The 17,948-nt window shown below is 44.6% G+C and overlaps 1 protein-coding gene across 2 annotated transcripts in view; it reads left to right on the top strand.

The window, feature by feature from the left end:
- ATP9B (ATPase phospholipid transporting 9B (putative)) overlaps positions 1 to 17,948 on the top strand; it is an 851,783-nt gene that overhangs the window by 435,024 nt on the left and 398,811 nt on the right. For both annotated transcript variants that reach the window (XM_063923317.1, XM_063923316.1), the window contains exon 8: positions 10,652 to 10,746. In XM_063923317.1, the coding sequence (XP_063779387.1) occupies positions 10,652 to 10,746 (95 nt within the window). The remainder of the gene's footprint in view (positions 1 to 10,651; positions 10,747 to 17,948) is intronic.

Raw genomic sequence — 17,948 nt, 5'->3', positions numbered from 1 at the left:
TGAAAAAGTTAAATATTTAAAAAAAATTGTAAAGAGTCATGTTGACCTGTCTAGTGTCGCCCTTTTTCCCGTGTTGACCTTGTCCATGTCAACCTATTGACTGTCGACCTACCATCCGGTTACCGCCATAAGAAGGAACAGAGCTCAATGGGCAGTTCCCACAGCCTTTGGAGCTTGATAAATGTAGGTCTCCATACTAGTGTATGGAGATGTCATGTCACATTGGTACTGTGCTGTGTGCAGGAGTTTCCGGAAATCTCTTCTCACTGACTGCGACAATAATGAAAGAGTACATTACTTAAAACATGCGGATATTACTGTTACTGCATGTGTACCACAAAAATGGAGTTACATCCAACTTTGAATGAGCCTCATGTCATGGAGGTTTGAAGTTAATCTGGACCTTTTCGAAATTTAATGAATAGCCACAACTTGTACTTTACAGGTTAGAAGAGTATTATACAGTTCTACTTCCAGAGTGGAAGATGACTTGATGTAGTCAGTGAACAGGAACTGTATTTTACAGGCTTTATACATATATTCTTAGGGTCAATAAATGATCATTGAAGGACATGTTATATAATTTATCATAAATGTGTAAGAAAAATATTACATAGTATATGTGTACCAAAAGAATCAACATATAGTCTCTATATTTGTTATGTGTGTCATCCGAGCAGGCACCTGAAAGTGTCCTATTTGTATTATAAAGCCACACAAAAATATGTGACATGTGTATGTCTGGATGACTTGATATCCATGGTACTGTAGTTGTTTTTCTTTATATTTTCTGTGCATCACTAGTTACATTGGATAACCTACTGTAAAAAAGATGGGAGAAAATTATCAAAGATCTGTTATATTATACTGCGTGATTATTCAAAGTATAACAGTAATAGGTTGCAGACGGGATGTACAGTAGTTATCTGAGTGACGGTCAGGAGACTGCCATTTACAATACCTCCACCTACATCCCTCCCCGAGTGTCCACGACACTCATAGAGTGAGAATAGAATCGGCAAGGGGTTTGTTGCGCTCGCCCGCCCTGCCGGCCATCTCGATGCCAGGATCCTGGCGTCGCTATGGTGACCGGCGGTAAGGACGCATACCCAATCTGTCACAGGCTGCTATTCTATTGGTACTCTGCTCTTTGGTGAACTAGTGGGTCATCTGTTTCTATTTTATTCAATTGTGTTGTGTGTGTTTTATTATCTTTACAATAAATATGAATCTGGCACAAATGCTACAGTTTTTTTAGATGTATGTATGTTTCCTATGTACGGTACAATTTTGGGGGGAATTGAATTGTTGCGAGTTTGGGAATGTTAGTTTGTTTTATGAGACTTGCAGACTGCACAAATGCGTGCACTTGACATTTGCAGATCCAATTAGGAATTACAATTTGCGGTACTTGTGGCGAGGGTGTGTGAATTTATTACTAAATGTGATCTGAGAGAGGTGCATGAAAAAGTGGGGAGATCATCCTGGACCACAAATAAGTAAAAACTTTGTTAGCAGAATCCTATAGAAGGCTGTTAATGCGCATAAGTAAAGTACTGCACACTCTTTAAAGATGTCAGATGACTGATTTTTGCTTTTTTTTAATTAAAAAAAATGTATAAAACTTACGAATCTCAGTTAATTACAAAGTAATTAAATGGAAAATTACTTTTTGTTGATTTAATGAATACTTGATTAAATTTGGGGTGTACAATGAAAAAGTAGATTTTTGGTATAATTTGAAGCCTTATTTTTAACCTAATTAGTCATTGGGGAAAGGGGTGTGGGGGTGGGCTTGTCAAGGGGTTCTGAAACAAGTCGCAACAATTTTACTTTAAAATAATAATTTTCCCTACTTTTTCACACCATGAGGTTGGTGCGCACAAGAGAATGCAACTTTCACCTTAAGAAGCAAAGTGAGAAACTGCCCCCCGCAAGGCAACTCCTAGTTGGATTGCAAATAAAATTCAAGTGGACATGTTACCAAAACAACATTCTAGCTGGAGAACAAATCTAAAATGAATTTTGGTTGGCTAGATAAGGAAATGTTACTCCTGTATATTTAAGTTCTGCATATTGTACAATTATTGTTCTACTCATGAAAAATTTAACCTGTGTGTAAGTTTTGCAAATAATGCAGTTGAAATATTAAAGAAACAGACTAGAACCGGTGAATGGAAACTCTTAAAACATCTTTTCAGTAGAACACAATCTCAATAAAGTGAATGTAATTTTCCAACCGGGCTCACTGATATAAGGGATGAAATAACAGATCTAGTTCAGAGAAGATGTCAAGACAGATATGATGTCTATAGTAGTGTTCTCTGTTTTGTGGCAGGAATATTGTATGTGTAAGTGTAATCGTATTAATTCCAGCTGTCAGTGCAAATGCTGTTACTGTACATGATTTCATATATTACTAGAAACTTAAAGGAGGCCAGAATGTTAATGTTATGTATGTTTTATCTGTGTCAGTTATTAAGAGAGAAATTTACTGTTTTTTTTCCTCTTACGTCCTAGGGGATACTGGAAATCCATTTAGTACCATGGGGTATAGACAGGTCCATTTGGAGCTATGGGCACTATAGAAGTTTGATGTGTGCTGGCTCCTCCCTCTATGCCCCTCCTACCAGACTCAGTGTAGAAAATGTGCCCGATGGAGCTGGTCACATCTCTGGAAGCTCCTGACGAGTTTTCTGCAGTTATTTTTAAAGTTTGTTATTTTCAGGCAGGACTGGATGGCCCCAGCCTTCCTGCTTCGTGGGACTTAGGAAGGGGGGATGGCACAACCCAACTAAGGGTTAATGGTCCCGTTCCCAGCTGACAGGACGCTAGCACTTGAGGGAAATATTTTCAAGTCCCACCACGGCGAGCGTATATTCCCGCAGCACGCCACCACCCCTAACAGAGCCAGAAGACAGAAGATTGGTGAGTACTAAGCCGGCGTCCCAGTGAGCGGGTCGTCGGCCATTATGCGTAACGGGGCGGACTGAGTCTCCAGACTTGGTGCACAGTAATGTACACAGTACCTAGACTGGCATTACAGCTTAAAAGGGGGCTTACTCCATTTTATGCACTTAGACACATAATGCCAGTATAAAGAAGAGCGGGAAGACCGCGCACCATTGAAGGGGTGGGGCTTCACTATGAGCGGATCCAGCAGCTCACAAGCGCCATTTTACTCTACTGCAGCTGACACAGATGCTGACTGACAGGGATGCGTAGCTCCTCCGAAGAGCCTCCAGATTACCTCAGCGGTACCAGGGGGTCATAGCAGGGGGAGCTTTCTACTTGTGTACTAAGGCCCTCATTCCGAGTTGTTTGCTCGCTAGCTGCTTTTAGCAGCAGTGCAAACGCTAAGCCGCCGCCCTCTGGGAGTGTATCTTAGCTTAGAGGAAGTACGACCGAAAGGATCGCAGCGCTGCTACAAAAAAAGAGACTTACTCCTAGCTAGCGATCACTTCAGACTGTTTAGTTCCTGTTTTGACGTCACAAACACGCACTGCGTTCGGCCAGCCTCGCCTACGGTTCCCCAGCCATGCCTGCATTTTTATCCGACACGCCTGCGTTTTTACACACACTCCCCGAAAACGGTCAGTTACCACCCAGAAACACCCACTTCCTGTCAATCACTCTGCGGCCAGCAGTGCGACTGAAAAGCGTCACTAGACCTTGTGTGAAACTACATCGGCTTTTGTGAAAGTACATTGCGCGTGAGCACTGCGCCCCATACGCATGCGCAGAAGTGCCGCTTTTTTACCTAATCGCTGCGCTGCGAACGGAAGTAACTAGCGATCAACTAGGAATGAGGGTCTAAGTCCCTAATCTAGGGACTTAGTCTGCAACCCGGCTAAGCTTGGCTTTAGCAATAAGGACGCCGTGTGCTGGTTCTATCCTCTCTCTGTGTCTCTCGGGAAGGGCTCTTTGTGGGTTAATTGTGCTTTTAACCTTTTCCTGTGTGTGTGCGTTTAATACTGCAGTATGGCAGGCAAAGAGTGTGTATCATGCAAGGCACAGTGTTCCTCTTCTCCAGGGGGTTCACTAGTGTGTACTCAGTGTAGTATCCCTTCTCATGCTAGTGGAACGGAGCCAGCATGGTTGGACTCCATTCGGAGGAAGATCTCCACCATATCTACTAAATTATCTCCTAATGAGAAGGAGACGCAATACTGAGTTTATGCAAAAGGACTCAGTACTCAGACCAGCGTCTCAGCCCTCTACTATTTGTTCACAAAAACGTTCTTTGGCCCATATCCTGCGCTCTGACGGGTCAGAAATGGAAGAAGCTGAGGTGGACATAGAGGTGGGGGAGGGTACACTGTCGCAAGGTGTTGAGGCTCTCATAGACTCTATCAGGGAAGTCCGAAATATTCCTGATAAGGTGACAGAGGTGTGTGAGGAATCTTTCTTTAATGTGAAGAAAAAAATCCTCAGCCACTTTTCCTGTGTCAAAGGAACTAAATACCCTGTTTGAAGAACTGTGGGTTAATCCAGATAAGAAATTTCAAATTCCTTGCCGGTTTTTGTCATCTTTTCCATTTCCTCCTGAGGATGGGAAAAAATGGGAAAATCCACCGATAGTTGATGCGTCAGTCTCTAGGCTCTCACGTAAAATAGTATTACCTGTTCCTGGTACAGCCTCCCTAAAGGATGCAGCTGATCGTAAGATTGAGACTACACTCAAATCTTTGTATACAGCTGCTGTGGTGTCCCAGAGACCCACTATAGTATGTGGGTGGATTACACGAGCCATTGCTAAATGGTCTGGTAACTTAATTGAAGGGTTAGGCACCTTGCCTCAAGAGGAAATTGTTTTACTCCTGCAACACATACAAGACTCTGCAAACTTTATGGTTGAAGCCATTAAAGCATAGGTCTGCAAACTCGGTTCTCATTACCCCCCACACAATGCATGTTTTGCAGTCTCCTCACAGAATCACAAGTGAAATAATTAACTCCACCTGCGGACCTTTTAAAATGTGTCTGTGCGTAATTAATACACCTGTGCACCTGCTGGTTTGCCTGCAAAACATGCACTGTGTGGGGTAATGAGGACTGAGTTTGCAGACCTATGCATTAAAGAGATAGGTTTGCTTAATGCAGGGGTTCTCAAACTCGGTCCTCAGGACCCCACACAGTGCATGTTTTGCAGGTAACCAAGTAGGTGCACAGGTGCATTAATTACTCACTGACACTTTTTAAAAGGTCCACAGGTGGAGCTAATTATTTCACTTGTGATTTTGTGAGGAGACCTGCAAAACATGCACCGTGTGGGGTCCTGAGGACCGAGTTTGAGAACCTGTGGCTTAATGCATGGACCACAGCTATGGCAGTGTCGGCACACGGGATTATGGCTACGTCAATGGACTGCTGACGTGGACTCCAAAAAAGGTGTGGAAGGCTTGCCTTTCACAGGTGAGGGCTTATTCGGTGATGAACTCGACAAGTGGATTTCACAAGGTACTGTGGGAAAATCCACTTATCTGCCTTCTGCAACCCCACCATCTAGGAAGGCTTACTCAGGACCCAATTTACAGTCCTTTCGGACTGCAAAATTTCGGGGCAAAGCTAGAGGCTCTTCTACCGCTGCCAGAGGTTCTACAGGTAAACCACGAAAACCAGCAACTGCTGGTTCACAGGAACAGAGCTCTGCCTCCTCAAAGCCTTCCACATGACGGTGAACCGCAGTGCCTGGGAGACATGCAGGTAGGAGCCCGGCTGAAATTCTTCAGTCATGCTTGGACACGATCTTGCCAGGATCTCTGGGTCATAGACCTTGTATCCCAGGGCTATAGGCTGGAGTTCCAAGATCTCCCACCTTACAGATTCTTCAAATCAGGCTTACCAGTGTCACAAGAGGCAAGAATAACCTTACAAGATGCCATTCAAAAACTGTTACAGACCCAGGTCATTGTTCCACTTCCACCTCATGTACAAAACAAGTGTTACTATTCCAGCTTGTTTGTAGTACCGAAACCGGATGGTTCAGTAAGACCGATTCTGAACCTCAAGTCATTGAACCCATACTTACGAGTGTTCAAGTTCAAGATGGAGTCTCTGAAAGCGGGGATCTCAGGTCTGAAAGAGGGAGATTTCCTAGTGTCTCTGGATATCAAGGATGCGTACCTTCACGTTTCGATCTGGCCACCTCATCAGTCTTATTTACGGTTTGCACTGCAGGACTGTCACTACCAGTTCCAGGCTCTGTCATTTGGTCTCTCCACAGCACCGAGGGTGTTTACCAAGGTGATGGCACCAAGGACTCCGCAAACAAGGAGTGAACGTAATTCCTTACCTAGATGGTCTTCTGATAAAGGCTGCGTCCAAGGAGCGGTTGTTGGAGAACATTGGTCTCACAACCAGATTACTCCTGGATCATGGGTGGATTCTGAACCTACCAAAATCTCACCTGGAACCTGGGAATGATACTGGACACAGAGTCTCAGAGAGTTTCTTCCCTTGGAAAAGGCAATGATAAACCAGTCTATGGTTCGGGCCGTCTAGAAGCCGACCCGAATCTCAGTACATCTGTGCATCTGCCTTCTGGGGAAGATGGTGGCTTCTTACGAAGCAATTCTGTACGGAAGGTTTCATGCGAGGATCTGTTGGACAAATGGTCCGGATCGCATCTTCACATGCATCAGTGGATTCGTCTATCGCCAAAAGCCAGAATCTCCCTCCTGTGGTGGCTACAAATTACTCACCTAGTGATGTGTTGAAGATTCGGGATACAGAATTGATCCTTCTAACCACAGACGCAAGCCTCAGAGGTTTGGGTGCAGTTTCAAGGAAGATGGTCAAGTCAGGAAGTCGTCCTTCCAATAAACATCCTGGAACTCAGGGCTATCTACAAAGCCCTCCTGCAGGCCTCATCTGATCTTCAGAATCAGGCCATTCAAGTTCAGTCGGACAATGTGACGGCGGTCACGTACATAAACAGACAAGGAGGAACAAAAAGCAGAGCCGCAATGTCAGAGGTGTCAAGGAATCTCCACTGGGCGGAGAAGCACGGTGTGGCGTTGTCGGCAATCTTCATTCCGGGAGTAGACAACTGGGAAACAGATTTCCTCAGCAGACACGACCTGCATCCGGGGGAATGGGGTCTCTACCCGGAGGTGTTCCTGTGGCTGACACGTCGGTGGGGGTATCCACAAATCGACATGATGGCCTCTCTACTCAACAAGAAGCTCAAGCGGTATTGTTCCAGGTCGAGGGACTCTCAAGCTATAGTGGTCGACGCCCTGACAACTCCGTGGGTCTACCGACTGGTGTACTTGTTTCCTTCCATTCCTCTGATCCCAAGAATTCTCAAAAGAATAAACAGGGAAAGAGTTCAAGCAATTCTCATTGCTCCGGACTGGCCACAAAGGGCATGTTATGCAGAACTTCTCAAGATGCTAATCAAAGATCCGTGGCCTCTGCCTCTTCGAGAGGATCTTCTGCAACAGGGCCCATTCGTTTATCAAGACTTACCATGGCTACGTTTGACGGCATGGAAGTTGAACGGCTGATTCTGGCCAGGAGAGGGATTCCTGACTATGATCCAAGCCAGGAAAGGGGTAACATCAAAACATTACCATTGTATCTGGAAGAAATGTGTCTCATGGTGTGAGAGCAGACACTTTCTACAGTGGAATTTCATCTGGGACATTTCCTGCTTTTTCTGCAGTCAGGAGTTGATGTGGGCCTATGCCTAGGTTCCATAAAAGTTCAGATTTCGGCCTTATCTATTTTATTTCAGAAACATTTGGCTTCTCTCCCTGAGGTCCAGACGTTCTTGAAAGGTGTTCTTCATATCCAACTTCTCTTTGTGCCTCCCATGGCACCTTGAGATCTCAATTTGGTTTTGCATTTCCTCCAATTGGATTGGTTTGAACCGTTGCAGGAGGTAGATGTAAAGTATCTTACGTGGAAGACCATCACGCTGTTGTCGTTGGCTTCGGCAAGGCGCGTGTCGGAGCTGGGGGCTTTCTTTCACAAGAGCCCCTACTTGATTTTCCATGAGGACAGAGCTGAACTTAGGACTCTTCCACAATTCCTTCCTAAGGTGGTGTCGGTATTTCACATAAACCAGCTAGTTGTGGTTCCGGTTCTTACTGACGGCACTGCTATTTCAAAGTCTTTGGCTGTTGTAAGGGCTTTGAAGGTATATGTAAAGCGAACTGCGCGTCACAGGAAATCGGACTCGCTGTTCTTTTTTTTATGATGCCAATAAGATTGGGTGTCCTGCTTCAAAGCAGTCAATTGCATGCTCGATCAGGCTCACTATCCAGCATGCTTATTCCACGGTAGGTTTGCTGGTTCCGAAATCGGTACAGGCCCACTCTACTAGGTCGGTAGGTTCCTTTGGGCGGCTGCCCAGGGTGTCTCAGCATTACCATCTGTTCTGCAGGAACCTCAGCACTCTCCCACCCGGTTTGGGAGCTTTGGCACTTCCCAATGGTACTAAATGGGATTCCCAGTATCCTCTAGGACGTAAGAGAAAATAGGATTTTAATTACCTACCATTAAATCCTTTTCTCGTAGTCCGTAGGGGATACTGGGAGCCTGCCCGGTGCTTCGTTCTTCCTGCATGGTTACTTGTTTACGTTTGGTTCAGCTGTTGCTGTCCCTGTTTTCACGTTTGGTTAGCATGGCTTTCCTCTTATTTTGGTTGTGCTTTATCTATTTCCTTCTCTCAAAGTATATCCGTCTCCTCTGGCATAGTTCCTAGACTAAGTCTGGTAGGAGGGACATAGAGGGAGGAGCCAGCACACGTTATCAAACTTCTATAGTGCCCATGGCTCCAAATGGATCCATCTATACCCCATGGTACTGAATGGATTCCCAGTATCCCCTACGGACTACGAGAAAAGGATTTACCGGTAGGTAATTAATATCCTATTATTATATTTACTGGATTACTTTATATTTCTGTTTCTACTCTTTAGTGGGTGTCTGAGATGAGGGTTTAGTCATTTTCGAAGCCACTTCATAGCAATGAAAAATATATTGGGAATTAAAATATGTTTAGACAGGCTATCGGAAGGTGGTCAAAGGTGGATAATAACTTTAAGGCAGGGAAGCTTCATAATGCAACAATAAACTAAAAGACAACATTGAAATTAAACAAAGAAACCCCAACATTTTCCAAGTAAATGGGCTAAAAGGCGGTGGTGTCAATGCCAACCAATCAAATTTTTTGCTTTTTTTTTCCGTACATTCCTGTAGGAAACCTGATACTTCAGAGACATAGGCAGCCATCTAACCTTCAAAAAGGATAGTACTTTACCCTATATTCTCAGTAATATGGTCAACCAATAAATGTAAACAATGTAAAAGACAACTATCTATAATAAGATTTCAGCAGACATTTTAATGTATAATATATAATTAGTACAAACATCTAACATTATGGGTAATCATATTTTCCACTAGATTTTGAAAAGTTGGTGTAAGACTGGAAGAGTCACAGCACAATTCTGCAGAGAGGTGTCCAACCGTCATTTATACTTGTTATTTATGTGACAGATAGGTAATAGATCAGTTCACATATATAAATGGAACCAAATATATCCATTGCAACACACTGATACTTAACAGACTCCACCTACAAATTCCTTATCTTGCTTTACTGAAGTTTGCCGGAATCACAAAGCTTTTTTCAAACAGGGCAGGAAGAAACCATGTGGTGCTTACTGCACACCTATTTTTGTTCTCAGTTGTGTTTGCTGCCCACACAGTATCACTTCATGCTTTTGCAGAGGAAGGGATCATGTGATGCATAAGTTGACTGCTTCTAGGCAAATAATATAAATGTATGTACTACAGGTTGAGTATCCCTTATCCAAAATGCTTGGGACCAGAAGTATTTTGGGTACCGGATTTTTCCGTATTTTGGAATAATTGCATACCCTAATGAGACATCATGGCAATGGGACCTAAGTCTAAGCACAGAATGCATTTATGTTACATATATACCTTATACACACAGCCTGAAAGTAATTTTAGCCAATATTTTTAATAACTTTGTGCATTAAACAAAGTGTGTGTACATTCACACAATTCATTTATGTTTCATGTACACCTTATACACACAGCCTGAAGGACATTTAATACAATATTTTTAATAACTTTGTGTATCAAACAAAGTTTGTATACATTGAGCCATCAGAAAACAAAGGTTTCACTATCTCACTCTCACTCCAAAAATTCTGTATTTCGGAATATTTGGATATGGGATACTCAACCTGTATTACATTTTATAACCTGCAGAGCTTCATCTGTTGCTCAAGTGTTCCATAAATCCGGGAATTGTGTGTTGAAATATGTAGGCTAGAAAGCAGAGAATAAGAGCTGAGGTCAAGCAGACATAAAAGGACCAATAAAGGAGGAGTGAGCTGTGGTCGCAGGTAAAGGTTGGAAAACTGTCTCTTGCTCATCGCTGTGCAAAACTCTACTAGAGAAAATGAAAGAATCTAATTGGTTGTTATGAGCAACACCTTTTTTTCTGTAGAATTATTTTCATTATTGTTCTCATGTACTATAAGCAAAAGAAAAGAAAAGTCTCTTAGCAATTAAATTGTTTTCTTGTGTGTGTGTGTGTGTGTGTGTGTGTGTGTGTGTGTGTGTGTGTGTATATACATATTTTCAATATTTTTTTCTATTGCAGGCTCTTGCTTCATTCGGACTGACCAACTAGATGGTGAAACAGACTGGAAGTTGAAAATTGCTGTGAGCTGTACTCAAAGATTACCAGCTTTAGGAGTAAGTACTGCCTGTATATCACATTTCTATAGTACAGCCTATGCATGCTCAAATTTAATGTTAATACAGTTTGTTGAAAGAAATACGTAATACAGTATACATAATGGTCAAATCATTAGGTATTTGAACAAGGAATCTGTAATAGTATAACCTTTTTTCAAAGTCACATTTGGAGTAAAATGCTCCAATATCATGTCCATAACACTAGGGCACATTTATATATGAATACCTTTTGGTTTTCACAGAGAAAAATCTACTTGAAGTCACCACAAAATATTCTACTTAATAAGATCTAGAACAATGAGTTGTGTGTCAGAGCCAGTAACAAACTATAGATTGTGGCAATCGGATTATCAAACCGTCAGGAATTAAACCTGCTGGGGGACATCAAATCCTTTTTATTGTGTATCTGGTCCTTAGACTTGCTTTTTCTTTGCGGTGCAGTTACTGGTAGACAATTCCCAGATATGTTTAATTACTGAATATGCTTAACTTGTTCCTTATAAGTAGCCAATCAGAAGAAGACATGGACTATGTAAACCCAGAAACTTCCTCTTTCCCTTAACTGATTTGTACTTGTGATCTCGCTTTGCTAATGCTATTGTTACTGTCATGTGTACTGAACTGGCTTCTTGACTACATCTCTGCTCGATTATTCATGTTCTGACTTGTTTAACCATACTCACTTTACTTTTACCTACACCGATCATGGCTTGTTAATGACTCCTTACACTAGCTGAACTCCTTCTCTGATACCATATCATTTACAGAACAATCAGGCCTGAACCATACAGCAAATTTCTGAACTGACTCAGCAAGTCATCGCTTTGACTCAAGCATATTTCTCTATCGCAGATGAAAAATAACTGTTAAGAGTAATTTGTGACTTGGAGCAATGGTTTGTTGGGGTACGCTGGCAACATACTGTATACCCCTCTCAGCCACTTTAATTGCAGCCAGTGCCAGTTGAGCAGCGTTGAGCTATGGAGGTGCCACTGCAGAACAGGAACTTAATAAAATTTGGTTGGAGAAGTTTTGGTCATCCACCTTACTCTCCAGACCTCGCACTGTCCGATTTTCATATGTTTGCAGCACTAAAAGGACATTTGGGCGGGGACAGTTTCAATAGTATCAATGAGGTCAAGGCGTAAGTGAATTTGTGGCTTTGGTCCAAGGACACGTGCTTCTACGCTACTATTGAAAAACTGGTGTCCTGTTATGGCATGTGTTTCAGTCTTAATGGTTATGTTGATATCTAGCTTAAAGGTATGTAAATACTTTTTTCTCATACGTCCTAGAGGAACCATAGAACCATGGGGTATAGACGGGATTTGCAGGAGACATGGGCACTTTAAGACTTTGAAAGGGTGTGTACTGGCTCGTCCCTCTATGCCCGTCCTCCAGACACCAGTTTTAGAATTGTGCCCAGTGAGACTGGACGCACTGCAGGGAGCTCTACTGAGTTTCTCTGAAAAAAGACTTTTGTTAGATTTTTTATGTTCAGGGAGGCTGCTGGCAACAGTCTCCCTGCTTCGTGGAACTTAGGGGAGAGGAGTATGACCCACTTCCAGTGAGTTCAAGGGCTCTGCTTCTGGCTACAGGACACCATTAGCTCCTGCGGGTTTGATCGCTGGGTACGCTCAGATGCTCACTCCCGCAGCCTGCCGTCACCCCCTTGCAGAGCCAGAAGTCAGAAGACAGGTGAGTAGCTGAAGAAAAGAAGACTTCAGTGACGGCATTTATCTGAGGTACCGCACAGCTCGCGGACGCTGCGCGCCAAGCTCCCACATACACACAGCACTACAAGGGTGCAGGGCACGGGGGGCGCCCTGGCCAGCTAATTAAATCCTCAGTGGACTGGCAAGAGGGAACATTAGTGCAGAGGCACTGTCCCAAAACCCCAGCCAGTATAAACATAAAGAAGCGGGACGGAAGCGTGCCATTAAGGGGGCGGAGCTTCGACCTCAAAGCTCACTCGACGCCATTTTCTCTCCATCAGGCTGCAGAGACGCCGGTCCTTCCTTCACATTGTATCGGGGTGCAAAACGGGAGGGGGGGGGGGCACTGGCTAAATTTGGTGCAAAATACTTTATTTAAAATGCGCTACAGGTCTGGGGCGTTTATTGGGCGCTTCAGAACCGCTGATTGGGCACTGGGGTGTGAGCTGGCAAGTTCCCTCTGTGTCTCTCTGACAGGCTCTACTGTGGGTCTGTCCCCTATATGCCCGGTGTGTCTGTGGGTGTTTGGTGCACGTGTGTCGACATGTCTGAGGCTGAAGGTTCTTCCCAGGAGGAGGCTGTATTAGTGACACAAACGGCTGCGGGGCTGACCCGGTCGGCACCGCCGACGCCGGATTGGGTAAATGTGTTAAACGCCTTGAATGCTAATGTGGCTCTTATTAGTAAGAGGCTAGATAAGTCTGAGTCTCAGACCCAGGCATGGAAGAAATCTGTAGAAGATATGTTATTGCAAAGTCAGGTCCCTTCAGGGTCACAGAAAGGTGCGCTGGCCCAGTTGGCAGACACTGATACCGACACGGACTCAGATTCCAGTGTCGACTATAGCAATTCCAGATTAGATCCAAAATTGGCAAAAAGCATTCAGTACATGATTGTGGCGATTAAAGAGGTACTACATATCACTGATGACCCGGCTGTCCCTGATTAAAAGGGTCTGTATGTATAAGGAAATGAAACCTGTAGTAACGTTTCCTCCCTCTCATGAACTGAACACGCTGTTTGAAAAACTTTGGGAAGCTCCTGACAAAAAGTTTCAGATTCCCAAAAGAATTACGGTAGCTTATCAGTTTCCCTCGGCGGATAGGGAAATGTGGGAGTCACCCCCCACCGTCGACAAGGCCCTGTCACGTTTGTCTAAAAAGGTGGTTCTTCCATCACCTGACACGGCGGCCCTTAAGGATCCTGCGGATCATAAACAAGAAACTACGTTAAAGTCCATTTATGCGACCACAGGTACGCTACTCAGACCTGTCATTACGTCTGCGTGGGTAAGTAGTGCTATCGAAAAGTGGGCAGACAACTTGTCTTCTGAAATAGATACCCTAGATAGGGATAGCATCCTCTTGATGCTGGGTTATATCAAGGACGCTGCAGCATACCTTAAGGAAGCTGCGAGAGATATTGGTCTTTTGGGAGCAAAGGCCAATGCCATGGCAGTCTCAGCTAGATGAGCGTTGTGGATTCACCAATGGAATGCTGATGCTGATTCCAAGAAAAGTATGGAATCTCTACCATATAAAGGTAAGGCCTTATTTGGTGACGGCCTTGATGACTTGGTGTCTATGGATACCGCGGGTAAGTCATCTTTTTTGCCTTATGTTCCTCCACAACAAAAGAAAACGCATCACTATCAGATGCAGTCCTTTCGGCCCAATAAATACAGAAAGGGCCGAGGTTCTTCCTTCCTTGCTACTAGAGGAAGGGGAAGAGGTAAACGATCACCAGCTTTGTGAGAGTTCCAGGAGCAGAAGTCCTCCCAGGCTTCTGCCAATTCCACCGCATGACGTTGGGGCTCCTATGCGGGAGTCCGCACCGGTGGGGGCACGTCTCAAACTCTTCAGTCAATTTTTGGTTCGTTCGGACCTAGACCCATGGGTTTTACAAATACCGGCTCGGTCAGACCAATCCTAAACCTGAAATCCCTAAATTTCTACCTAAAGAAATTAAAATTCAAGATGGAGTCTCTCCGAGCAGTGATCTCCATTCTGGAGGAAGGGGATTTTATGGTGTCAGTGGACATAAAGGATGCCTACTTACATGTTCCCATTTATCCTCCGCATCAGGCTTACCTGAGGTTTGCAATTCAGGATGGTCATTACCAATTTCAAACGTTGCCGTTTGGTCTGTCCATGGCTCCGAGGATTTTCACCAAAGTGATGGCGGTGATGATGGTTCTACTTCGCAAGCAAGGAGTCACGACTATCCCATACTTGGACGATCTCCTGATAAAGGCGAGATCCAGGGACCAGTTAGTGCAAAACGTTGCACTCTCCCTGACAGTTTTTCGACAACATGGTTGGCTCCTAAACTTGCCAAAATCACAGTTGATTCCGACGACGCGGTTGTCATTTTTGGGAATGATTTTGGACACAGAACTACAGAGAGTATTTCTTCCAGTGGAAAAAGCTCTGGAACTTCAGAGGCTGGTCAAACAAATTCTAAAACCAGCAAGAGTGTCAATCCATCAATGCACTCGGTTGCTGGGGAAGATGGTTGAGGCCTACGAGGCCATTCAATTTGGCAGATTCCATGCCAGGGTATTCCAGTGGGACCTATTGGACAGGTGGTCCGGGTCCCACCTACACATGCACCGGAGGATAATCCTGTCTTCCAAGACCAGGGTATCACTCCTGTGGTGGCTGCACAGCTCTCACCTCCTAGAGGGGCACAGTTTCGGGATACAGGACTAGATCCTAATGACCACGGATGCAAGTCTCCGATGCTGGGGGGCAGTCACAATGGGAGAAAACTTCCAAGGAAGATGGTCAAGTCAGGAAACTTGTATCCACATAAATGTTCTGGAGTTGAGGGCCATTTACAATGGCCTTCGGCAAGCGGAACATCTTCGAGATTTGCCTCTACTGATTCAGTCGGACAATGTAACGGCAGTAGCGTACATAAACCGTCAGGGCGGAACGAAAAGCAGAGCGGCAATACAAGGATTTTCCGCTAGGCGGAAAAGCATACAAGCGCTCTGTCAGCGATCTTCATTCCAGGAGTGGACAACTGGGAAGCAGACTTCCTCAGCAGATATGATCTCCATCCAGGAGAGTGGGGCCTCCACCAACAAGTCTTCGCAGAGGTGACAAGTCGTTGGGGTGTTCCTCAAGTAGACATGATGGCATCTCGTCTCAACAAGAAGCTTCAGAGATATTGTTCCAGGTCGAGGGACCCTCAAGCACTTGCAGTCGATGCACTGGTGACACAGTGTGTGTTTCAGTCGGTGTATGTATTCCCTCCACTTCCTCTCATTCCAAAGGTGTTAAAGATCATAAGAAGAACAAAGATCCAGGCGATCCTCATTGTCCCAGACTGGCCAAGGAGGGCTTGGTATCCAGATCTTCAGGAATTACTCATAGGAGATCCCTGGCCTCTTCCTCTGCTTGAGGACCTGTTACAACAGGGGCCGTGCGTGTATCAGGACTTACCGCGGCTACGTTTGACGGCATGGCGGTTGAGCGCAAAATCCTAGCCCGTAAGGGTATTCCCAGTGAAGTCTTTCCCACACTTATTCAGGCCAGAAAAGGGGAAACGTCTAAACTTTACCACCGTATTTGGAGAAAATATGTTTCTTGGTATGAATCCAAGGGTGCTCCTACGTTAGAGTTTTGACTAGGACGTTTTCTCCATTTTCTACAAGCAGTTGTAGATGCAGGCCTAAAATTGGGCTCAATTAAGGTACAAATTTCAGCCTTATCGGTTTTCTTTCAGAAACAATTGGCCTCCCTTCCAGAAATTCAGACTTTCGTGAAAGGCGTGTTGCACATCCAGCCTCCATTTGTGCCTCCAGTGGCACCATGGGATCTTAATGTGGTATTGCAATTCCTTCAATCACATTGGTTTGAACCTTTACGGAAGGTGGAGTTGAAATTCCTCAATTGGAAAGTGGTCATCCTGTTGGCCTTGGCATCTGCAAGGCGGGTGTCTGAGTTAGCGGCCTTGTCTCACAAGAGCCCTTAGTTGATCTTCCATGAAGATTGAGCTGAATTGAGGACACGTCAACAATTTCTACCGAAGGTGGTTTCCTCTTTCCACATGAACCAACCTATTGTGGTGCCTGTGGCTACTGACACCTTCGCTGAGTCAAAATCTTTGGATGTGGTCAGAGCTTTGAAGATTTATGTCGCCAGAACGGATCAGATTAGGAAAACTAAGGCTCTGTTTGTCCTGTATGCTCCCAACAAGGTTGGGTGTCCTGCTTCCAAGCAGACCATTGCACGCTTGATATGTAACACGATTCAGCATGCTCATTCCACGACTGGATTGCCGTTACCGGAATCGGTGAAGGCCCATTCTACTAGAAAAGTAGGCTCATCCTGGGCGGCTGCCCGGGGGGGTCTCGGCATTGCAACTTTGCCGAGCAGCTACTTGGTCAGTGTCAAACATATTTGCAAAGTTCTACAAGTTTGACACCTTGGCCGATGAAGACCTGAAGTTTGGTCAATTGGTGCTGCAGAGTCATCCGCACTCTCCCGCCCGTTCTAGAGCTTTGGTATAACCCCATGGTTCTCTGATCACCCCAGCATCCTCTAGGACGTATGAGAAAATAGGATTTTAATACCTACCGGTAAATCCTTTTCTCTTAGTCCGTAGAGGATGCTGGGCGCCCGTCCCAGTGCGTACTGTATCTGCAGTTATTAGTTGTGGTTACACACATGTTGTGTTACGTTATTGTCAGCATGTTGCTGCAAGGGTTCATGCTGTTGGCTTGTGTTCAGTTGAATGCCACGTTGTTTGAGGTGTGAGCTGGTATGAATTTCACCTTCGTTTAACAATAAATCCTTTCCTAGAAATGTCCGTCTCCCTGGGCACAGTTCCTATAACTGGAGTCTGGAGGAGGGGCATAGAGGGAGGAGCCAGTTCACACCCTTTCAAAGTCTTAAAGTGCCCTTGTCTCCTGCGGATCCCGTCTATACCCCATGGTTCTATGATGACCCCAGTATCCTCTACGGACTAAGAGAAAATGATTTACCGGTATTGCAAAAAAAGACATCGGACACTAAAAGGTTTTTAAACAACCTCGCATGCCAAGAGGGGCTGATCGGCATGACTGCAGCAAAGATGTGTGTTCACTTCCAACCTAGGGTCCTATCTGTGCGTTTTACATGTTTGTGTGAGATGCCTCCAATGGTCCAAAAACATACTATACTTGTAGCTTACTTGGCTTATAACAAAATTAACCTCACTGTATGTTTGCTTGAATTGAAATTTACACTGTAAGCTGCAGTGGGGTAGTTGCTCATATGAGTTATTAAGCCTCCTATTGGCTGGTGGAAGTCGAGAATCAAATAAAGCAAAATATACGTTATGGTAAGAACTTACCGTTGATAACGTGATTTCTCTTATGTCCACAGGTATCCACAGGATAACATTGGGATATAGTTGAGCGACAGCGGAAATGGCACCAACACGGTCACAAGGTTTCTGGCCTCCCAGGATGCATTGGCGCCTTCACCATATAGT

The sequence above is a fragment of the Pseudophryne corroboree genome, chromosome 5 (assembly GCF_028390025.1).
Source record: "Pseudophryne corroboree isolate aPseCor3 chromosome 5, aPseCor3.hap2, whole genome shotgun sequence".
NCBI lineage: Eukaryota > Metazoa > Chordata > Amphibia > Anura > Myobatrachidae > Pseudophryne > Pseudophryne corroboree.
Note: the sequence above shows the minus strand (reverse complement) of the source record. Positions and strands in the feature narration are given on the sequence as shown.